Source organism: Hyperolius riggenbachi, chromosome 11, assembly GCF_040937935.1.
Source record: "Hyperolius riggenbachi isolate aHypRig1 chromosome 11, aHypRig1.pri, whole genome shotgun sequence".
Lineage (NCBI taxonomy): Eukaryota > Metazoa > Chordata > Amphibia > Anura > Hyperoliidae > Hyperolius > Hyperolius riggenbachi.
In genome coordinates this window covers 173,007,102-173,032,016 of record NC_090656.1, presented here as the reverse complement: position 1 = coordinate 173,032,016, position 24,915 = coordinate 173,007,102, and the positions used below count along the sequence as shown (strand labels likewise).

The 24,915-nt window shown below is 45.3% G+C and overlaps 2 protein-coding genes across 4 annotated transcripts in view; one reads left to right on the top strand and one right to left on the bottom strand.

Moving 5' to 3' along the window:
* Positions 1 to 23,711, bottom strand: part of SLC7A6OS (solute carrier family 7 member 6 opposite strand) — a 36,830-nt gene extending 13,119 nt beyond the window's left edge. Inside the window, exons 1-3 of the mRNA XM_068260751.1 lie at positions 23,480 to 23,711; positions 9,773 to 10,123; positions 6,640 to 6,840 (exon numbers count right to left, since the gene is read on the bottom strand). Coding sequence (XP_068116852.1) covers positions 6,640 to 6,840; positions 9,773 to 10,123; positions 23,480 to 23,641 — 714 coding nt within the window. The 5' untranslated portion in view covers positions 23,642 to 23,711. The remainder of the gene's footprint in view (positions 1 to 6,639; positions 6,841 to 9,772; positions 10,124 to 23,479) is intronic.
* The window catches only part of PRMT7 (protein arginine methyltransferase 7), a 162,759-nt gene continuing 161,361 nt past the window's right edge, over positions 23,518 to 24,915 (top strand). For all 3 annotated transcript variants that reach the window (XR_011024816.1, XR_011024815.1, XM_068260746.1), the window contains exon 1: positions 23,518 to 23,790. The gene's annotated coding sequence lies outside the window, so the exon portion shown is untranslated. The remainder of the gene's footprint in view (positions 23,791 to 24,915) is intronic.

Sequence of the window (24,915 nt, the reverse complement as noted above, 5' to 3'; positions counted from 1 at the left end):
GTTCACTGGGAAATCTCTGGAGACCAAAATCCCATAGTATAGTCATAAAACATGGGTATAAATGACTTGTCCTGCCACCACTCCAAGTAAGTGTCTTGCAGGAGCTCAGTGAGAGTAGAGTACATCAGTATGTCCCTCCCAGGGGGGTCACATCTATGGACACAACAATTTGTGCCTATATCCAGCACCTAGTGGTATAGCAAGGGGCATGCTGCAGAAAATAGGCGTGGCCATCAATCAAAACTTTGCTGGCTACAACCTCCAGTACTAGCGCACCCCAGTGAGAGATCTCACAGATCACTTCTTGCCCATCGCTGCAGTTTGCAACAAGTTTGACCCCCCCCCCCCCCATTACCCCCTCCTGCGGACACTCATGGGTATAGAATTATGATGTCGCACTGCACTTTCTTAATGGACAGAGCACTATTGAACTGTGGGATAGGTTAACAATACAGTTTTTTGGGATGAATTTTGGGGAAGGGGACGAATGGCCAGAGATATCTCGACCAGTAAAAAAAAAAAAAAAACAAAAAAAAAAAAAAACACTTTAAGGAAGAGTTCCACTTTTAGTTAAATCGTTTGGATCAGTTGAACCCAAGTTATTTTGTAATTTAGGGTGACCTGCCAAATTTTGCTGGGGGCTCGGGCTATCCAAGTTAAAGAGACACTTAAGTCAAACAAAAAAAATGAGTTTTACTCACCTAGGGCTTCCAATAGCCCCCTGCAGCTGTCCGGTACCCTTGCCGTCTCCCTCCGATCCTCCTGGCCCCGCCGGCAGCCACTTCCTGTTTCGGTGACAGGAGCTGACAGGCTGGGGACGCGAGTGATTCTTCACGTTCCCAGACACATTAGCACCCTCTATGCTGCTATATGGTATATGATATATGCTATAGCAGCATAGATGGCGCTATTGTGGCCAGGAACGCGAAGAATCACTCGCATCCCCAGCCTGTCAGCTCCTGTCACGAAACAGGAAGTGGCTGCCGGTGGGGCCAGGAGGATCGGAGGGAGACGGCGAGGGCACCGGACAGCTGCAGAGGGCTATTGGAAGCCCCAGGTGAGTAAAACTCATTTTTATTTTTTTTTACTTAAGTGTCCCTTTAAGCCCCTGCAATTAAGATATGGTTTTAAAAATCCCTTGAGATGTTGAAGTCTGAAAAAAACAAAAAAAACAACTGCTCGATTATCAGCAAGAATGGAATAATCACTTTGAGACCTGGAACTCACTGGAAAGCGCTATCGCAAGCGATTTGTGATAGTGTTTTGAAAGCTATTTTGGAAGCGATTTCCCTGCTCCTATACAACTCATTAGAATGAAAACACTCCCAAAATGCTGCAGGTCCTGTGATTGCGATTTACTTAATCGCAATCGCTCTAGTGAAATCCGTACCATACATTTACATTGACAGAGCGTTTAGGGAAAATCACTAGTTATTGAAAGCACTCCCTAAACGCTCAAAAAAAAAACCCCACTCTAGTGGGTTCCAGGCCTCAGGCTATGAGCCTGATGTACGAAATTCTCAAAACATACCAATTCTGATCGCATATGATGTTAATGGTATTCACTAGATGAGATATAGGGCCTGGTGCACAAAAGGCCAGTAAATTTGCCGTGCGCAAACGGCACACAACTTTACTGGTACTAATGCCAGGTGAGCACTGCTGTAGCACTAGAACAATGTGGACTCCCAGTAACAGAAACATATAAAAAAAAAAAAGTCACAGGTATCCTGACAATGTGTTGATAACATTAAGTGGGCACAGAGAAAAGCTTATGCAATTCCCCCACAGTCTAAATGACAATCCCCAGAAAACCATTGCAGACAACTTCCTGCAACATGTCATCACCACTGGGCACTGATTAGTAGTATACCCATTGGTCAGATCCTCCATAAAAGCAGGACCTGTCCACATGAACTGCATTTGTTTGTAGAATCAAAATTGCTAGTTGAGAGGTTCCAAAGGAGAGTCTACTTTGCAAAGGCAGCAGAGGACGGGGTCCAGGAGGGCCTTCCTTGATAGCAGACCTAATATTTTGTCTGACAGCAGGGGTGAAAGAGAGGCTGCCAGTGAAGACATATAGAAGGCTGAAGACAGCCCATCAGCAGCTACCCTGTACCAGCCAGGTGTTTTGTAGGACTCAATGGGACTCCTAATAATTCAGATGGAAGCTCCAACAGGAGAGGTCTCACCTTATTCGACTGTGGCCAGCACAGCGTACACAGCCCCGATAAGCGTGCGTCCCTCTTGGCCTAGCCGGGGACCGGGCTCTCTACTCGAGCGTGGCGGATGTGACGTCACTCCTCGCCGACCTCATCACCGCTGTTGCTGGGAGGATCAAACAGATGCCAGCGGTAGACGCACGGTATAGGCGTCAGTATTTCCGCATGAGTGGTTATAAAATCCGCTATAGACGCGGTAAAGGTGCGTTTGTATGGCAGTTGCGTGATCAGCACGCTAAAAAAGCCGCATAGGGATGGGTTGGGTTAAAAAAGCCGCTACAAATGCGGCTATTATTACGCTTATAGCTTAAAAAATCAAAGGGTATAAAAGGTATAAAATTTATTTAAAAGACAACGTGTTTCACAGAGGTGCATCCTCTGCTTTATCAAGTCATTAATGACTTGATAGTGCAGAAATACTGACGCCTATACCGTGCGTCTACCGCTGGCGTCTGTTTGAACCTCCCAGCAACAGCGGTGATGAGGTCGGCGAGGAGTGACGTCACATCCGCCACGCTCGAGTAGAGAGCCCGGTCCCCGGCTAGGCCAAGAGGGACGCACGCTTATCGGGGCTGTGTACGCTGTGCTGGCCACAGTCGAATAAGGTGAGACTTCTCCTGTTGGAGCTTCCATCTGAATTATTAGGAGTCTCAGAGCGCCCCTTCTTTCTTACTTATTCCTACAGTGAACTATTCCAGGGAGCAGCCGAGCAACAAGTGGCCTGATCGCACCAAATCTGGGGAACTTTCACTACCCTGCATGTACTTTTGTAGGACTCGACATGGGTGTTCAAAAGGTGCCTCCTATGGGCTTATATCTGAAAGCAGCAGTTGCCATCCTTAGATAAAAGGGGCTTAATTACATAAACTGGGGCATATTAAGAGGACCCAAGAAGGACCCTGGAGAAACAATGGCGGTCCAAACAAGAATTGCTGGCCAAAGGCCTCGCCTCACTGCCAGATGGGGACCTAACAAGGCTTGTCGTCAGCAAACACTGCAGAAACCAACAGCAAACAATGGGGCTTTTTGCCACAATTTGAGGGAATGTAACGCTGCAGGCATTGTGGTATATGGGATTAGAAAAGGGGTTCAACATAATGCCTCACCTCACAGACTTTTGAATTGTAATACCATCTCTGTAATCTGCAGTAGGTGAGTGGGTAAGACAATGTTCTGTGCATAAAAGGGCGGGCAAGCATGCATACTAGGGATATAACGGACAAGTCTAAAAAATAAAAAATTAAAACAAACAACAAAATAAAACCAAACAGTTTGGTAGCTCATTATTCCCATATGGTTCATGGTGGTTAGCCAAATGGTTTTAAAACTTTGGATATTTATCAGGTAAACCCTTGGAGAGGGGGAAAAAAAAAAAGATAAACAATACTACTACTCAAAGGAAGGCCCTGTGATTTTGTGAATACTGGCGGTCTTATTCATACATACAGTGGGTTGCAAAAGTATTCGGGCCCTTGAAGTTTTACACATTTTGTCACATTACTGCCACAAACATGCACCAATTTTATTGGAATTCCACGTGAAAGACCAATACAAAGTGGTGTACATGTGAGAAGTGGAACGAAAACCGTACATGATTCCAAACATTTTTTACAAATAAATAACTGCAAAGTGGGGTGTGCGTAATTATTCAGCCCCCTGAGTCAATACTTTGTGGAACCACCTTTTGCTGCAATTACAGCTGCCAGACTTTTAGGGTACGTCTCTACCAGCTTTGCACATCCAGAGACTGAAATCCTTGCCCATTCTTCTTTGCAAAACAGCTCCAGCTCAGTCAGATTAGATGGACAGCGCTTGTGAACAGCAGTTTTCAGATCTTGCCACAGATTAGCAATTGGATTTAGATCTGGACTTTGACTGGGCCATTCTAACACATAGATATGTTGTGTTTTAAACCATTCCATTGTTGCCCTGGCTTTGTGTTTAGGATCATTGTCCTGCTGGAAGGTGAACCTCCGCCCCAGTCTCAAGTCTTTTGCAGTCTCTAAGAGGTTTACTTCCAAGTTTGCCCTGTATTTGGCTCCATCCATCTTCCCATCAACTCTGACCAGCTTCCCTGTCCCTGCTGAAGAGATGCACCCCCGAGCATGATGCTGCCACCACCATATTTGACAGTGGGGATGGTGTGTTCAGAGTGATGTGCAGTGTTAGTTTTCTGCCACACATAGCGTTTTGCATTTTGGCCAAAAAGTTCCATTTTGGTCTCATCTGGCCAGAGCACCTTCTTCCACATGGTTGCTGTGTCCCCCACATGGCTTGTGGCAAACTGCAAACGGGACTTCTTATGCTTTCTGTTAACGTTTTTCCTCTTGCCACTCTTCCATAAAGGCCAACTTTGTACAGTGCATGACTAATAGTTGTCCCATGGACAGAGTCTCCTACCTGAGCTGTAGATCTCTGCAGCTCGTCCAGAGTCTCCATGGGCCTCTTGACTGCATTTCTGATCAGCGCTCTCCTTGTTCGGCCTGTGAGTTTAGGTGGATGGCCTTGTCTTGGTAGGGTTACAGTTGTGCCATACTCCTTCCATTTCTGAATGATCGCTTGAACAGTGCTCCGTAGGATGTTCAAGGCTTTGGAAATCTTTTTGTAGCCTAAGCTTGCTTTAAATTTCTCAATAACTTTATCCCTGACCTGTCTGGTGTGTTCTTTGGACTTCACTGTGTTGTTGCTCCCAAGATTCTCTTAGACAACCTCTGAGGCCCTCACAGAGCAGCTGTATTTGTACTGACATTAGATTACACACAGGTGCACTCTATTAAGTCATTAGCACTCATCAGGCAATGTCTATAGGCAACTGGCTGCACTCAGATCAGAGGGGGCCAAATAATTATGCACACACCACTTTGCAGTTATTTATTTGTAAAAAAAAAATATGTTTGGAATCATGTATTATTTTCGTTCCACTTCTCACGTGTACACCACTTTGTGTTGGTCTTTCATGTGGAATTCCAATAAAATGGATTCATGTTTGTGGCAGTAATGTGACAATATGTGGAAAGCTTCAAGGGGGCCAAATACTTTTGCAACCCACTGTAACTCTCCTGTTTGAACCTTTCTGGCTCTTTTTCTGTTTTATCTTCAACTTTGGTAGGAAATGTAAGATAGGCAATTTAGCTTAGTGCTTTGTAGGGATTAGGATGACATCTGGTGGATGTACTGAATATGACAGCTATCTCCTGCTCAGTATATAAAATTGTATTGGCTGGTGACAACAACCATGCAGAAGTTTCACATATGAACAAACACATCCATAAGTGGTAGAGACTTCCAGTGCTGTAAGCTGCAATCTTCACACAGTTAAGTCCTTGCCTCGCCCCCAGTCTCACTGTTGATACTGGGAAATCTGGCATCTACTTATATGTTCAGCAATCACATCTCAAAGCAGACCTGAACTGTGGCCATCAAAGATTACCAATGGTGTTCACTGCAGTTCTCCTTACCATGCAGGAATGTCTTTCGATAAGTTAAAAGCCAAAGTGAACTCTAGCAGTCACCAGTATTTCCTGCACTTCCAGGTTGTGGAAATGTAACCCATGCGCCCACCCTCAGGTATGCACCAGAAGCAATACAGTGCTCCTATGAGGAATGGGCAGAGCAAAGATCGCCAAACCTTTCAACTTCCTACAGTACTTCAGCATCTGCTGATGCCCACCGGTACTTTCTTATAACTTGATTATGTTATTGAGAACTATGTTGCATTGTAGGGCTGCAGCATTACGGATTTAAACTTTTCATGGAAACAGATCTAATCTGCTTTAATGTTTACCAGAGATGAAAAATATTAAAAAAAAAAACCCTACCTACGAGGAGGGAATCCTCTGGATCCTGCTGAGGCTTCCCTCACAGTCCTATTGGACCCCACTGTTGCTGCTCACGGACCCTCAAAACACATCAGACAAGACCTTGTCAGACATGTTACGTGGCTGTTCATGCACGAGTTTGGCCAGTGGCTCTGTGCTCCTGCCCAGGCACAGCCATGCTCGTGCATAAAGGGTCAGAGCTGTGGAGTCGGTACAAAAATCAACCCACTCCTCAGTTTATGAAGCCACGACTCCAGGTACCCAAAAATTGCTCAGATTCCTCGACTCCAACTCCACAGCCTCGTAAAGAGTGCAGTCACGATTGTCAAAGGAGCCCCAATCAGTGGGCAGCAAGATGTGGGAAGTCTCTGGAGGAGCAAGTATCTGCTTTTTTGCTTTAGGATCGCCTCGGTTTCTCTTTAAAAATAGATTTTGGTTTCAATTACAGGATTTATCAAGTCTGGCACCTCTAAAACTAGAGCACCCAATAAGGTTTTAGCTGTTAGCAGAGATAAGGATTCTGACTAGTTAGCAACTACTCAACTCCTCTTTCAGTTTCCTGTGTCCTGGTCTGATAAATCCACCCAGTGCTGTCTTACCAGTTCCTGCTCACATGAGTAGGGTTGAACAGACAGGATGTCCTGGATCCAGGTATGTGGAGAGGACTCTGCATAGTAGATGTCATACACAAACTCCTCTTGGTTCTCTCTGTGCTCTGCGCCGAGCCCTTCCTCAGACACGGCCAGTCGCTCCCGGATCATTTTCACAGAGTTACATGTAATTGTTTCAGGGTCTTCCTTCTGCAAATAAATGAGAAAAGGCCCATGCTGTTACACATAAAATGTAAACATTCATAAAAAGGTGCATAGGTAAAGTCTATTTAGTAATGGTCAACCAACAACAGAAAAAACAAAATCCATCTCTTTTCTCCTGGTGAACTCAAAGCAATTGAGCTGCAGCCACTAGGGTACGCTCAGTAGGCAGTAACAGTGTTAGGGAGTCTAGCCTAAGGACGCCTTACTTAATAGGTACTGGTTTACTGAACACAAAGAGCCGGGATTCAAACCCTGATCTCCTGTGTCAGAGGTTACACTATACAGGAAGAAGCAGGCTTTTGACTAAAAAAAAAGCGCCGTCCGCTTGCCAATAAAAGAAATTCATGGAAACCATCATCAATCTTTTATTATCAGTAAGGAAAATCCAATTCTTACCTCCCTACCTCCTAATAATATTGTTTTGTGTTTACACTTCCAAGAACAGAAGCAAGGAGCGAGCGCCAGCATCTCTGATAGTGGGACTTTGTAGTTTGAGACGTCAAAATCAATCTTGTGCCATATGTGAGCTTGGGGGATTTTAGGCTGTACTAGTTGAAATAGCAGCCAACGCCGCATTGGATGAATGCAGACAGGTGGAGCCACAGCACCGACCTGTCTATGGAAAAGTTTATTCCCAATGTAGGTACAACAGTGTTAGTACAGAAAGCAGATCAGGACTTCCAGGCTGGTGGGTGGCAAGGACAGACGAATCTGAACAGCTAACAGCTGTTTTGCGTCGTTAATCATGCTTGGTTACAGAAATACAGTACAGCTGTGACCAAGCACGATTAACACCATTGTGCCTACAATGGGGATTAACTATTGCATACACAGGTTGGTGCCATCGCTTCACCTTGTGTCTACAAAATATTCTTTTAATATTTATAGTTGGGCGCCTTCAACCAACTGATACCTTATCTACTATACTGCAGTATCTGCAATTGTTCGCCCCACCCCCCACCTTCACTGACCACAACTTGCACCCTTGGTGAGCAACCACAAGAAAAGCAGAGACCTGAGTGAGTGACAGGACTTCACAACAAGGAAAATAATCCAGATGCATTTTTGCAAATACTCAGCATCAGTGGGATTTACCTTGGGTTGCACCCCTACAGAAACACTAGGCTTAGAAGAAAGAAAACCGAGTCACCAGGAGCACAATCTAATGTAGTATGGTCAGTAAGGACTGACAAGAGTATAGGTTAAAATAACTGGATATTCACAAGTCTGGGTTGCAATGACAAGCAACCAGATACCAGCTTGTAGGGATGTACCCTCCCCACTCAGCCCTGAGAGTTATACGTGGTCGCTGGCTGCCCTGAAAAATAAAACCATATCATGAAATTCTAACCCTCCAACAGGGTGACTATAACTATGTTCAGTGGTGTCACTAGGTGGTGCGGTAGGTGCAGACCGCACCAAGTGTCACTAGCAGCGGGGGTGACACCAAGTTTCAGGCTAATGGAGAGTGGAGTAAGGCTATGTGAATATAGAATTTTTTAAAAAAAAACAAAACTATAAAATAGTATTATTGGTTTTGTGAGGTTCCTGGTGAGGTTTGAGGTTCGTGGGTAAAGAGAGGGGTGACAACTTGAGTTTCCGCACCCAGTGACACCAACCCTAGTGAGGCCTCTGACCATGTTTTATATATTTTGGGTGCCTTCAGTTAATATATCACCACCCTACGGGAAAAAAATAACCACTACACTTAGAAGGCTTCTGCTTCTCCTGTTTTTTTTTTTTGTCTTCCATCTCTGAGGTTTCTAGAATACTTTCTAAAGTTCTAAAGCACTTACATCCATTTATGTTAATAGACCAAGGCAAGGCAAGTAAGGAAAACATTGTCATGTACTTCGACATCTTTCGCAACACCTTTTAGTTATAATAAAAGCAGCAACATACCAATACTAATTAATTACTGAACCCATCACAAGATCATGGTTCTGTTTTTGACGCAGACCTCCAGTGTATATTATACATTCAACGGGTCACCTTCTAATACTGTAGAAATTTATAATTATCTGCTGTGTGTTAACCCCCAGAATCCCTCTCCTTGCCCTGAGGCCCCAGTTTCTGGCATGTAGCACAACCCCCCAAAAATAAAAAATACCATGGTATTGTCTCTACTTGAGATAGGGAAAACACCATGGCATTTTTGTTAGCAGGGGGCAGGGCTACACGCCAAAAACTGGCAGCCCCGGGCTATGGGAGGGATTAAAGACTCAGCAGGTAATTATAACTCACCATTAGAAGAGGACCCTTAGAGTGCATAATACACACTGGAGGTCCCTTTAAATGGTACTGCATGCGTGGCCCGGCATGCTCCACCGTCGTGTGCCCAAGGAGACGGCGAGAGAAGAGCAGCCTCAAGGGGGCTTGAAGAGACTCTGAGATGAAGAAAATGGCTGTTTTTTACTTACCCGGGGCTTCCTCCAACCCCACAGGCATGGAAGCATGCCTCGCCGTCCTCCCACGTGCCTCCCGCAGTCCGCCTGGAATCCTCCGTTCAGCCGCAATCCAACCCCGGTACGCGGCTCAGTCAGGCTTAGTATGACAGTGACGCCAGCCGAGGTCTTCTGCACTTGCGCAGATGGTCCGCGCATGTGCAAAGGCCCCCTGCTGACGTCACTGAGCCGCATACAGGAGAAGATTGCGTCTTAATGGAGGACTGCGAGGGACACATCCATGCTTAAGGGGCTGGAGGAAGCCCCAGGTAAGTTAAAAAAATGGCCCCCTTCTTCATCTCTAGGCCTCAATGAAGCCCCAGGTAAGTATGGAACCTGTTCTCTTTAAGATTTTACATCTTTTTATTTCCCATTCTCACGAGTCATTAAATAGTGAAGTGATCACAGTGACTAGCACATGCTGGGGTTTCAGGCAAAAGTTCAGTATCTATTAACTGAGCTAGCACACAGACCTTATCAGTCTTGCTTTCTTCTTCCTCATGCACCATATCAAAGACCTGGAAACTGCCACCATCCTTGATCTCAGGGCTTTGGTTTTCATGCACAGAAGCCTCAGCGTGCTGTGGTGCAGTCACAGGATCTGTCACAGGGCTGGAAGGCTGGCTACCGCCTGTACCTGTATCATCATCACACTGTGGGCGGAGACTTGATATCAAACGATACCGGCTTTCTTGGCGTTCTGCTTCTTTACAGTCTCGTAGGTCTTTCTGTATTCGCTGTAAGTTGCCAAGCGAGGGTTGAAGTGCCTGCTTGGCTCGATCACGGGACAGAGCCTCATGTACATACTTCTGAATAGGTTCATCCTAAACACAGAGAAGAGTTAAATGATTATGCAAGTCCAGAACTGCACTTTAGCCAACAAAAATGTACCTGTGGTAGATTGAGACCTATGTTAATCGGCTTAAAGGGAGCCCGAAGTGAAAGACATATGGAACCTGACCTGGCTGTCCTGCTGATCCTTTGCCTTTAATAATTTTAGCTATAGACTATGAACAAGCACGCAGATCAGATGTTTCTGACAAAAATCTGACAAGGTTAGCTGAATACTTTTTTCAGGTGTGTGATTCAGACACTATTGACCAGAAAGATGAAAAGCACGCCAGGCAACTGGTATTGTTTAAAAGTAAATATATGGCAGCTGCCATAGGTCTCAACTCCGGTTGGGCTGTAGATTCTAAGGCTGAGAAGTCTGTACAAAAAAGATCGGACTCCTCAGTTCATGAAACAAACAAAAAAGTTATTGGGTCCTAGAGTTGGACTCAAAGAAAATGCACCAACTACTAATACATTTAAACTAATTAAAAAGAAAAAAAAAAAAAACCTGATAAAATGTTCTATATCTCAGATAACAGTAATCATAAATAGCTCGTATATACAGTAGTAGCAGTGCTTACTCCACAAAAATCAAAATCAAAAAGCAAATTACTTGTGCCGCTGCAATAAAGCAGCCTCTGTTTGGTTTTTTTAAATGTGCCATAGCGGGGCTGTGTGACATGGGACAATGTGCCATAGCGGGGCTGTGTGACATGGGACAATGTGCCATAGCGGGGCTGTGTGACATGGGACAATGTGCCATAGCGGGGCTGTGTGACATGGGACAATGTGCCATAGCGGGGCTGTGTGACATGGGACAATGTGCCATAGCGGGGCTGTGTGACATGGGACAATGTGCCATAGCGGGGCTGTGTGACATGGGACAATGTGCCATAGCGGGGCTGTGTGACATGGGACAATGTGCCATAGCGGGGCTGTGTGACATGGGACAATGTGCCATAGCGGGGCTGTGTGACATGGGACAATGTGCCATAGCGGGGCTGTGTGACATGGGACAATGTGCCATAGCGGGGCTGTGTGACATGGGACAATGTGCCATAGCGGGGCTGTGTGACATGGGACAATGTGCCATAGCGGGGCTGTGTGACATGGGACAATGTGCCATAGCGGGGCTGTGTGACATGGGACAATGTGCCATAGCAGGACTGTGTGACATGGGACAATGTGCCATAGCAGGACTGTGTGAAATGGGACAATGTGCCATAACGGGGCTGTGTGACATGGGGCAATGTGCTGTAGCGGGACTGTGTGACATAGGGGGATCTCTGTGCCGTAGTAGGGGGATCTGCCACAGGATTGTGGGGAGGAGCATATGGGTGCATTTGGATCACAAGTCTTGTGGTCTGAAAAATATGTAATACAGTATTACTATGCACTACCTGCATAGCTGATGTGAATACACTGACAATGTTGTGCCCATTGAACACAGAGGTGTTTAATGCCTGGAATACACGGTACATTTTTGAGCCATTAAGATGGCTCGATTGATAATTTCCGGCATGTCCGATCTCCCGCCGGATCGATTCCACGCTCGATTTCGCATAGGGAACAATTCGAAAAGATAAGGAAAACAAATGGAAGATAAGAGAACCGGGTGCAAAATTGAGTGCGGAAAACGATCGGGTGCAAAATCGAGTGGCAAAAACGTACAGTGTATTCCCAGCTTTATCCTGGTTCAGATCATGCGTGAAGAATGTAATAAAGGAAGAATCCCCTAACTTTTCTGCAGAGTATCTGCACATCACTCTTGTATGCCACTCTAAATTAAATTACATGATAGATAGATAACATGTACAAATATCTGGGTGCTGGGTACACACTCCACACACAGAGATAAGGCCCTTGTTGTTTTATTGACCTGAGGAAGCGGGCAGAGACCTTTGAAACATGTCTTATTATTGTGTCTTCATAAATCCTATCCCAAAAAATATCCCACTTTCTTTGGTGGTTTGTCATCTGAAGAGGTAAGATACCTCTTTATATTCTGAAGATTGCATATCCAACTTGAACTTTTGAAAATTCTGGGGCAACTCCACCTTCCCCCTGCTGCTTACCCACTTGAGGACCGTGGGCTTTACCCCCCTTAAGGACCAGGAACTTTTTTTTTTTCCATTCAGACCACTGCAGCTTTCACGGTTTATTGCTCGCTCATACAACCTACCACCTAAATGAATTTTGGCTCCTTTTCTTGTCACTAATAAAGCTTTCTTTAGGTGCTATTTGATTGCTGCTGCGATTTTTACTTTTTATTATATTCATCAAAAAAAGACATGAATTTTGGCAAAAAAAATGATTTTTTTAACTTTCTGTGCTGACATTTTTCAAATAAAGTAAAATTTCTGTAAACATGCAGCGCGAAAAATGTGGACAAACATGTTTTTGATAAAAAAAAAAAAAAAAAAAAAAAAAAAAAAAATTCAGCCTATATTTATTGGTTTGGGTAAAAGTTATAGCGTTCACAAACTATGGTGCAAAAAGTGAATTTTCCCATTTTCCAGCATCTCTGCCTTTTCTGACCACCTGACATGTTTCATGAGGGGCTAGAATTCCAGGATAGTATAAATAACCCCCAAATGACCCCATTTTGGAAAGAAGACATCCCAAAGTATTCACTGAGAGGCATAGTGAGTTCATAGAAGATATTATTTTTTGTCACAAGTTAGCGGAAAATGACACTTTGTGACAAAAAAAAAAAAAAAGTTTCCATTTCTTCTAACTTGCGACAAAAAAAAATGAAATCTGCCACGGATTCCCTATGCTCCTCTCTGAATACCTTGAAGTGTCTACTTTCCAAAATGGGGTCATTTGTGGGGTGTGTTTACTGTCCTGACATTTTGGGGGTGCTAAATTGTAAGCACCCCTGTAAAGCCTAAAGGTGCTCATTGGACTTTGGACCCCTTAACGCAGTTAGGCTGCAAAAAAGTGCCACACATGTAGTATTGCCGTACCCAGGAGAAGTAGTATAATGTGTTTTGGGGTGTATTTTTACACATACCCATGCTGGGTGGGAGAAATATCTCTGTAAATGACAATTGTTTGAATTTTTTTTTTTTTTTTTTTTTTAACACACAATTGTTCATTTACAGAGATATTTCTCCCACTCAGCATGGGTATGTGTAAAATCACACCCCAAAACACATTATACTACTTCTGAGTACAGCGATACCACGTGTGGCACTTTTTTGCACCCTAACTGCGCTAAGGGGCCCAAAGTCCAATGAGTACCTTTAGGATTTCACAGGTCATTTTTGTTTCAAGACTACTCCTCACGGTTTAGGGCCCCTAAAATGCCAAGGCAGTATAGGAACCCCACTAATGACCCCATTTTAGAAAGAAGACACCCCAAGATATTCCGTTAGGTGTATGGCGAGTTCATAGAAGATTTTATTTTTTGTCACAAGTTAGTGAAAAATGATACTTTGTGAAAAAAAAACAAAAATCTATTTCTGCTAACTTTTGACACAAAATAAAATCTTCTATGAACTTGTCATACACCTAACAGAATACCTTGGGGTGTCTTTTTCTAAAATGGGGTCACTTGTGGGGTTCCTATACCGCCCTGACATTTTAGGGGCCCAAAACCGTGAGTAGTCTGGAAACCAAATGTCTCAAAATGACTGTTCAGGGGTATAAGCATCCGCAAATTTTGATGACAGGTCGATGAGGGGGCGAATTTTGCGGAACCGGTCATAAGCAGGGTGGCCTTTTAGATGACAGGTTGTATTGGGCCTGATCTGATGGATAGGAGTGCTAGGGGGGTGACAGGAGATGATTGATGGGTGTCTCAGGGGGTGGTTAGAGGGGAAAATAGATGCAATCAATGCACTGGGGAGGTGATCGGAAGGGGGTCTGAGAGGGATCTGAGGGTTTGGCCGAGTGATCAGGAGCCCACACCGGGCAAATTAGGGCCTGATCTTATGGGTAGGTGTGCTAGGGGGTGACAGGAGGTGATTGATGGGTGTCTCAAGGTGTGATTAGAGGAGGGAATAGACGCAAGCAATGCACTGGCGAGGTGATCAGGGCTGGGGTCTGAGGGCGTTCTGAGGGTGTGGGCGGGTGATTGAGCGCCCTAGGGGCAGATAGGGGTCTAATCTGATAGGTAGCAGTGACAGGGGATGATTGATGGGTAATTAGTGGGTGTTTAGGGTAGAGAACAGATGTAAACACTGCACTTGGGAGGTGATCGGACGTCGGATCTGCGGGCGATCTATTGGTGTGGGTGGGTGATCAGATTGCCCGCAAGGAGCAGGTTAGGGGCTGATTGATGGGTGGCAGTGACAGGGGGTGATTGATGGGTGGCAGTGACAGGGGATGATTGATGGGTAATTAGTGGGTGTTTAGGGTAGAGAACAGATGTAAACACTGCACTTGGGAGGTGATCGGACGTCGGATCTGCGGGCGATCTATTGGTGTGGGTGGGTGATCAGATTGCCCGCAAGGGGCAGGTTAGGGGCTGATTGATGGGTGGCAGTGACAGGGGGTGATTGATGAGTGATTGACAGGTGATCAGGGGGATAGATGCATACAGTACACAGGGGGGGGGGGGGTGATCAGGAGGGAGCAGGGGGCAGTTTAGGGCATTAAAAAAATAGCGTTGACAGGTAGTGACAGGGAGTGATTGATGGGTGATTAGGGGGGTGATTGGGTGTACACAGTGGTTTGGGGGGTGGGCAGGGGGGGTCTGAGGGGTGCTGTGGGCGATCAGGGGGCGGGGGGGGGAAATCAGTGTGCTTGGGTGCAGACTAGGGTGGCTGCAGCCTGCCCTGGTGGTCCCTCAGACACTGGGACCACCAGAGAAGGCAGCCTGTATAATACACTTTGTATACATTACAAAGTGTATTATACACTTTGTATGTGGCGATCCGGATGCTAGTAACCCGCCGGCGCCTCCGAACGGCCGGCGGGTTACAACGCGAGGTGGGCGGAGCCAGTCCCCGGCAGCCGATCGAATCACGAATGACGCGATCGCGCCGCCCATGCCCGTACAAGGACCGCCGCCTCTGTGCATGCGGCGGTCCTTGCGGGATCCACTTTCCGGCCGCCCCTGTGCAGTGGCCGGTCGGCAAGTGGTTAACCACTTGCCGACCGCCCACAGCCCATGGGCGGCGGCAAAGTGGACGCCTAAAGGACCGCAATACGCCTTCAGGCGGCGCGTCCTTTAGGCATGCCGGGGGAGCGATCGCGTCATTGATGACGCGCGCTTCCCCCGGCAACTGGCTCCGCCCACCCGCCGTAACATCCCGCCGGCCATACGGAAGCGCCGGCGGGATGTTAACCCCGCGATCGCCGCTACAAAGTGTATAATACACTTTGTAATGTATACAAAGTGTATTATACAGGCTGCCTCCTGCCCTGGTGATCCCAGTGTCCGAGGGACCACCAGGGCAGGCTGCAGCCACCCTAGTCTGCACCCAAACACACTGATCTGCCCCCCCCCGCCCACTGATCGCCCACAGCACCCCTCAGACCCCCCCCTGCCCACCCCCCAGACCCCTGTTTGCACCCAATCACCCCCCTAATAACCCATCAATCACTCCCTGTCACTATCTGTCAACGCTATTTTTTTTTTATCCCCCCCCCTGCCCCCTGCCCCCTCCTGATCACCCCCCCACCCCTCAGATTCTCCCCAGACCCCCCCCCCCCTGTGTACTGTATGCATCTATCTTCCCTGATAACCTGTCAATCGCCCGTCAATCACCCATCAATCACCCATCAATCACCCCCTGTCACTGCCACCCAACAATCAGCCCCTAACCTGCCCCTTGCGGGCAATCTGATCACCCACCCACACCAATAGATCGCCCGCAGATCCGTCATCAGATCACCTCCCAAATCCATTGTTTACATCTATTCTCTCCTCTAAACACCCACTAATTATCCATCAATCACCCATCAATCACCCCCTATCACCACCTGTCACTTTTACCTATCAGATCAGACCCTAATCTGCCCCTTGCGGGCACCCAATCACCCGCCAACACGCTCAGATTGCCCTCTGACCCCCCCTTATCAATTCGCCAGTGCATTAATTACATCTGTTCTTCCCTGTAATAACCCACTGATCACCTGTCAATCACCTGCCAATCACCTATCACCCATCAATCACCCCGTCACCCCCTGTCACTGCCACCCATCAATCAGCCCCTAACCTGCCCCTTGCGGGCAATCTGATCACCCACACCATTAGATCGCCCGCAAACCCGCCGTCAGATTACCTCCCAAATGTATTGTTTACATCTGTTATCTTCTCTAAACACCCACTAATTACCCATCAATCACCCATCAATCACCCCCTATCACCACCTGTCACTGTTACCTATCAGATCAGACCCTAAGCTGCCCCTTGCGGGCACCCAATCACCCGCCCACACGCTCAGATTGCCCTCAGACCCCCCCCCCCCCCTTATCAATTCACCAGTGCATTAATTACATCTGTCCTTCCCTGTAATAACCCACTGATCACCTGTCAATCACCTGCCAATCACCTATCACCCATCAATCACCCCCTGTCACTGCCACCCAACAATCAGCCCGTAACCCGCCCTTGCGGGCAAACTGATCACCCACCCACACCAATAGATCGCCCGCAGATCCGACATCAGATCACCACCCAAGCGCAGTGTTTCCATCTATTCTCTCCTCTAAACACCCACTAATTACCCATCAATCACCCCCTATCACCACCTGTCACTGTTACCCATCAGATCAGACCCTAATCTGCCCCTTGCAGGCACCCAATCACCCGCCTACACGCTCAGATTGCCCTCAGACCCCCCCTTATCAATTCGCCAGGGCATTATTTACATCTGTCCTTCCCTGTAATAACCCACTGATCACCTGTCAATCACCTATCAATCACCCATCAATCACCCCCTGTCACTGCCACCCATCAATCACCCGCTGTCACTGCCACCCATCAATCAGCCCCTAACCTGCCCCTTGCGGGCAATCTGATCACCCACCCACACCAATAGATCGCCCGCAGATCTGACGTCCGATCACCTCCCAAGTGCAGTGTTCACATCTGTTCTCTACCCTAAACACCCACTAATTACCCATCAATCATCCCCTGTCACTGCTACCTATCAGATTAGACCCCTATCTGCCCCTAGGGCACTCAATCACCCGCCCACACCCTCAGAATGCCCTCAGACCCCAGCCCTGATCACCTCGCCAGTGCATTGCTTGCATCTATTCCCCCCTCTAATCACACCTTGAGACACCCATCAATCACCTCCTGTCACCCCCTAGCACACCTACCCATCAGATCAGGCCCTAATTTGCCCCGTGTGGGCTCCTGATCACTCGGCCAAACCCTCAGATCCCCCTCAGACCCCCTTCCGATCACCTCCCCAGTGCATTGATTGCATCTATTTTCCCCTCTAACCACCCCCTGAGACACCCATCAATCACCTCCTGTCACCCCCCTAGCACTCCTATCCATCAGATCAGGCCCAATACAACCTGTCATCTAAAAGGCCACCCTGCTTATGACCGGTTCCACAAAATTCGCCCCCTCATAGACCACCTGTCATCAAAATTTGCAGATGCTTATACCCCTGAACAGTCATTTTGAGACATTTGGTTTCCAGACTACTCACGGTTTTGGGCCCGTAAAATGCCAGGGCGGTATAGGAACCCCACAAGTGACCCCATTTTAGAAAAAAAGACACCCCAAGGTATTCTGTTAGGTGTATGACGAGTTCATAGAAGATTTTATTTTCTTGTCAAAAGTTAGCGGAAATTGATTTTTATTGGGTTTTTTTCACAAAGTGTCATTTTTCACTAACTTGTGACAAAAAATAAAATCTTCTATGAACTCGCCATACACCTAACGGAATACCTTGGGGTGTCTTCTTTCTAAAATGGGGTCACTTGTGGGGTTCCTATACTGCCCTGGCATTTTAGGGGCCCTAAACCGCGAGGAGTAGTCTAGAAAACAAATGCCTCAAAATGACCCGTGAATAGGACGTTGGGCCCCTTAGCGCACCTAGGCTGCAAAAAAGTGTCACACATGTGGTACCGCCGTACTCAGGAAAAGTAGTATAATGTGTTTTGGGGTGTATTTTTACACATACCCATGCTGGGTGGGAGAAATTTCTATGTAAATGGTCAATTGTGTGTAAAACAAATCAAACAATTGTCATTTACAGAGATATTTCTCCCACTAAGCATGGGTATGTGTAAAAATACACCCCAAAACACATTATACTACTTCTCCTGAGTACGGCGGTACCACATGTGTGGCACTTTTTTACACCCTAAGTACGCTAAGGGGCCCAAAGTCCAATGAGTACCTTTAGGATTTCACAGGTCATTTTGCGACATTTGGTTTCAAGACTACTCCTCACGGTTTAGGGCCCCTAAAATGCCAGGGCAGTATAGTAACCCCACAAATGACCCCATTCTAGAAAGAAGACACCCAAAGGTATTCCGTTAGGAGTATGGTGAGTTCATAGAAGATTTTATTTTTTGTCACAAGTTAGTGGAAAATGACACTTTGTGAAAAAAACAATAAAAATCAATTTTCCGCTAACTTTTGACAAAAAATAAAATCTTCTATGAACTCACCATACTCCTAACGGAATACCTTGGGGTGTCTTCTTTCTAAAATGGGGTCATTTGTGGGGTTCCTATACTGCCCTGGCATTTTAGGGGCCCTAAACCGTGAGGAGTAGTCTGGAAATCAAATTCCGCAAAATGACTTGTGAAATCCTAAAGGTACTCATTGGACTTTGGGCCCTTTAGCGCAGTTAGGGTGCAAAAAAGTGCCACACATGTGGTATCGCCGTACTCGGGAGAAGTAGAACAATGTGTTTTGGGGTGTATTTTTACACATACCCATGCTGGGTGGGAGAAATAACTCTGTAAATGGACAATTGTGTGTAAAAAAAAATGAAAAAAATTGTCATTTACAGAGATATTTCTCCCACCCAGCATGGGTATGTGTAAAAATACACCCCAAAACACATTCTACTACTTCTCTTGAGTACGGCAATACCACATGTGTGGCACTTTTTTGCAGCCTAACTGCGCTAAGGGGCCCAAAGTCCAATGAGCACCTTTAGGCTTTACAGGGGTGCTTACAAATTAGCACCCCCCAAAATGCGAGGACAGTAAACACACCCCACAAATGACCCCATTTTGGAAAGTAGACACTTCAAGGTATTCAGAGAGGGGCATGGTGAGTCCGTGGCAGATTTCATTTTTTTTGTCGCAAGTTAGAAGAAATGGATTCTTTTTTTTTTTCTTTTTTTTTGTCACAAAGTGTCATTTTCCGCTTACTTGTGACAAAAAATAATATCTTCTATGAACTCACTATGCCTCTCAGTGAATACTTTGGGATGTCTTCTTTCCAAAATGGGGTCATTTGGGGGGTATTTATACTATCCTGGAATTCTAGCCCCTCATGAAACATGACAGGGGGTCAGAAAAGTCATAGATGCTTGAAAATGGCAAAATTCACTTTTTGCACCATAGTTTGTAAACGCTATAACTTTTACCCATACCAATAAATATACACTGAATGGTTTTTTTTTTTATCAAATACATGTTTGTCCACATTTTTCGCGCTGCATGTATACAGAAATTTTACTTTATTTGAAAATTGTCAGCACAGAAAGTTAAAAAAATCATTTTTTTGCCAAAATTCATGTCTTTTTTGATGAATATAATAAAAAGTAAAAATCGCAGGAGCAATCAAATAGCACCAAAAGAAAGCTTTATTAGTGACAAGAAAAGGAGCCAAAATTCATTTAGGTGGTAGGTTGTATGAGCGAGCAATAAACCGTGAAAGCTGCAGTGGTCTGAATGGAAAAAAAGTGGCCGGTCCTTAAGGGGTAGAAAGACTGTGGTCCTCAAGTGGTTAAAGTGTAACCGTTGAGCATAAAATAAATTCTTTATTTTTATCTGGTGAACAAGTAATAAGCATGCTAATCAGGCAATCCAAAAGTTAAAATCACTATTACTTTTCTTGCTGATAAATGATCATTCCCCAGTTTACCTGACTCTTATTTGGTACGTTGCCGCACAAAGGAAGTTGCAGGGCATGGTGGGTTGTCCTTTTTTGCTTCTGTACATTAGTTTAGTCTGAGGGAAAATAAAGAAGCAAAAAAAAGACAACCCAGAATGCCCTGCAACTTCCTTTTTGCGGCAACGTACCAAATAAGAGTCAGGTAAACTGGGGAATGATCATTTATTAACAAGAAAAGTAATAGCGATTTTAACTTTTGTATTGCCTGGTTAGCATCCTTATTACTTGTTTACCAGATAAAAATAAAGAATTGATTTTTGATTTTATGCCCAACAGTTACACTTTGAGGGCCCTTTTTCACTAGCGCGTTTGCGCCAGCGGAATCGCAAAATCGCAAACCGCTAGCGATTTTACAATCGCTAGGGTTTGCTAAATAACATAGGAATCACGGTAGGGTATTTCCACTACCGCGATTCGTTTTTGCCTGAAACGCGATCGCGGCACGGAGCGATATTTGCCGCGATTTTGCTATGCAGTGCATAGCATAGCAAAATCGCGTCCGCAAACGTCGGGGAATCGTCGGTAATTTTTTACCTTTTGCGATTCAGCAGTCGCTAGCGTTCAGCGTGAACGCTAGCGACTGCTAGTGGAAAAGGGCCCTAAAGGACATCCGAGGTGAAAATAAACTAAGGAGATAAACAATTATATCCATTCTTCTAAATATGACTTTTTTTAGTTATCCCACAGTTTTATATTTAAATCTATTTAGTTTTTACTGTTTCATGACATTTCTCAAAAACACATTCATTAGAGTATGCCAGCGCTAAAATCTATGAACTATTGACCCTTTTTGTCTCTTTCCTGCTCTTAGAAGCCATTTACTACCAGGAAAGTGTTTTATGGCTACAATTCCTTATCACCGAGGGTTACACTATAGTCTGACCCAATCTCGACCAGGACAGATTTACACATCTCCGCCGCGACCGCTGCGCTCCTGCTCACTCTTTCGCGTCACTACCTGTTCCCAACACAGTTCCCATTCACTTATCGGAGTCCACATCGCAATGATCACTGGCCAGGGCTGTGGAGTCGAGGAGTCAAAGTTGGTGGTTTCAATAAACTGAAGAGTCAGAGCAATTTTGGGTACCTGGAGTCGGTGGATTCATAAACTGAGGAGTTGGATGATTTTTGTTCCGACTCCACAGCCCTGTCGCTGGCATCAATGAAATGCCACGATCAATTCGAAAAAAAAAGGTACACATCCATGCATTATTTCCTGCTAGTACGCTAACAAGAAAATAATGAGTGAGCACATCTTGTGGCCAAAAAGTTAAATTACACCTACATGCATTTTTTTTTTAATAAAAAGACATTTAAAATTAACCCCTTATCTCCTACACTCTCCCATAGTTACCCTCAAAAACATTTTGCATAAAAAAAAAAAACAACAACAACCACATATAGTTACCTTTGGGAGTGAACTTTAATGTGTGTCTCTCAAGAGGGTATATTACTGTTATTTTTGAAAATAAGGGCTTTTATTTAGTGATGGACGCAAAACTAAAAAAAAAAAATAAAAAAAAAATGCACCTTTATTTCCATATAAAATATTGGCGCCATACATTGTACAAGGGAAATATTTTAAACGTAATAACCGGGACAAACGGGCAAATAAAATGTGTGGGTTTTATCCACAGTGTAATGTTTTATTTAAAAACCATAATGGCCAAAATCTAAAAAATGATTTTCTTCATTTTTTTTTCTTAATATTCGAGTTAAAATGCATTTAAAATAAAATAATTCTTAACATAAATGTACCGCCCAATGAAAGCCTAATTGGTGGTGAAAAAACACAAGATATAGATCATTCTGTTGTGATGAGTAGAGATGGCCCGAACGATTCGCCCGCGAATGGTTCCAGGCGAACTTAGGGTGGTTCGCATGCGAACGCGAACTATTCCGGAAGTTCGATTCGCCCCCATAGTGCACCATTAGGGTCAACTTTGACCCTCCACATCACAGTCAGCAAGCTTGTTGTAGCCAATCAGGCTAAACTATCTCCTGGAGCCCCCCCCCCCCCCCCTCCTTATATAAGGCAGGTAGCGCCGGCCATTATAGTCGTTCGTGTCCCTGTAGATTAGTTAGGCTCTTGTTAGCTTGCTCCTGGCTGATTGTTATTCCTAAAATAGCACCTGACAACAGCTATTTTGAGAGCTAATCTTGTTCTTGTGTTTTTTTTTTCCTCCCCTCCTCTCTCTCTGATTTTGTCTTCCAGGGATTTGTAGGCTGTCAAAAGCAAGCTCACATACATTGGCCAGGAATCAAACTCAGGTCAACTGCTTGGAAGGCAGCTATGCTCACCACTATACCACCATTGGCCGGGAATCGAACCCAGGTCAACTAACATTACAGGCTGAAGCCAGCCATTTCACTCATCTCTTCAACTCCAAGAAAGGCCCAGGAGGAGTCTTAGCTACCGTAATATCTATGTTACGGCAGGGCCTTTATTACAGTTTCTCTTACAGAGCTATGGAAACAGTTTTGCCCATGTGATAAAGCGAGGTGCAAAAATAAAATCATGCCTAGCAGGGGATGGTTTCAATCCATCAGCCTCTGGGTTATGGGCCCAGCACACTTCCGCTGCACCACTCTGCTGCCACACAGTGAATGCTTCGTTGTAGGAAAAAGTGGTGTTAAACTTCCTGGACCAGACTTACTTCCTCCCTCCAAAAGACACATACATCCCCATAAAATCATTTAGCAGAAACTGCATACACAGTGTCTGTGGCACAATCGGTTAGTGCATTTGGCTGTTAACCGAAAGGTTGGTGGTTCAAGCCCACCCAGGAAAGGCCTTGCATTTTGTGTTCAACAGTTGTCCGAAGAGAACCCCAGATAGCCATTTAGCAGCAACTACATACACACAGTCTCTGTGGAAAACTTAAAAACATTTCTGGGACTTTTGACATCTATCCCACTCAACCATGTCTCCCTGCAGGTGTTAGATGCCTTGAAACATCTTTTCCATCACTTTTCTGGCCAGCATAATTTTTTTCTAAATTTTGAAGTTCGCCTTCCCATTGAAGTCTATGGTGGTTCGCGAACGTTTGCAGAGGTTCGCGAACCTAAAATCAGAGGTTCGGGCCATCTCTAGTGATAAGTAATGAAAGTTATTGGCGAATGAATGGAAGGAGCACTAAAAGTTGAAAAGCTCAAGGAGAAAAACCCCTCAGTGGTGAAGTGGTTAATCAGGTGTAAGGAGGATTCGATTTCATGTATCATTACTTCCACCCAAACTGCAGCACAACCTCCCATGCCTGACTCAATAATAGCACACAGGAGCGGATCCTACCTGAGAGGTGACAGTGGCTGCCAGCCGGAAGAGCTCCCTAGTGACCGCCCCGGCATCCTGCGCCTCGTTCTCTGTCCGCAGCCTCTTACAGCTGATGATCAGCGCCTCCGCAGGGTCCGCTCCCCGCTTCCTCTTCACACGCAGCAGCACCGCTGCTTCCATGGTCAGCCTACTATCTGACGCTTTGTAATAACGTCACATTACCTCCATGTGGGGGCGGCCATCTTGCGTGTGGCATACTCACGTGCTTCCTGTGTGAGGCACTGTGGGAAGATGGAAAGCATCAGTGTCACTTCTCTGTGAATGGGGAGGTATGTAGAGGACTGGCTTCACCCCAGTTTTCTAATGTAATCACATTGTTAGTTGGAAATACTTAGATTCTAAACAGGAGTCACTGTAGAATAGAAGAAAGTTTGTATAATGTATGTATATAAATAGATATAAGAAGAGTAACGTGCTTAACGCATTAGATGCTGTTATGAGTGTTTGTGCCACCAATCATTTTTTGTACTTTAGAAGAGCACTGATTTCTGAGCTGGCAATAATTTCTGTGTAATCTCAGCCCCCACTCAGCTTCAGACAGATAACTGACAAGGTCTTCTGGAGGGAGAGATGTAAAACCTGGCTTGTCAGTTTTTATTTATTTAATTGGTCTACTCAGGAATTTGTGGGGCTGCACAAAAGCTTTGCTCAGTTTAACTGAATTTGTTAATTAAAGTCCAACTTAGGGCCCGTTTCCATTCTATGCAGTGTGATGCGGCTCCGCGGGCATCCTAACAGTTTCCACTGCGTGCATTGTGTGTGAAGCGGTGCGGAGCGATCTGAGAAAATGGTGCAGATTCTCGTACAGCCACATCTGCCCACCGTCCCCTCCATACACTTGATGTCTTGAAGTGACGCGGCCAGCAGCATAAGTAATGCGATGCAGCTAGGTAGCCGCACTCGCATCACTCCGCAAATGGAAAAGGGCCCTAAAGCTTGGTTCACACATTAATCTGTGCATTTCTGGTCCGGTCCTGTCAGTTTTGCATCAGTTTTCTATCAGTACCTGACAGGAGCGGAAATGTACACTTTTTATGTGTGAACACACCCCTAGAAAACTAATACAAATCTATCAGGACTGGATCAGAATGTACACCTTTTTTTTGTGACATCACAGCCATAGAAACACTAACAAAACGGACTGGAAATTCACAGATTTGTGTGAATACATCCATATAAACACATACAAAACTGATGCCAACTGACAGGACTGGACACCTTTTTATGTGTGAACCAAGCCTAATTCTTGACAGCATTAAAGTACTTGTATGTTCTATCAGTTAACCTTTCTATATGTGAGGTGTTATTTTATTTTTAACTTGGCATGTTCTCTTATGACATTGTTTAGTCTTAATGTCTGGGGAATAAAGTCAACCAGCAGACAAGATGGCTGG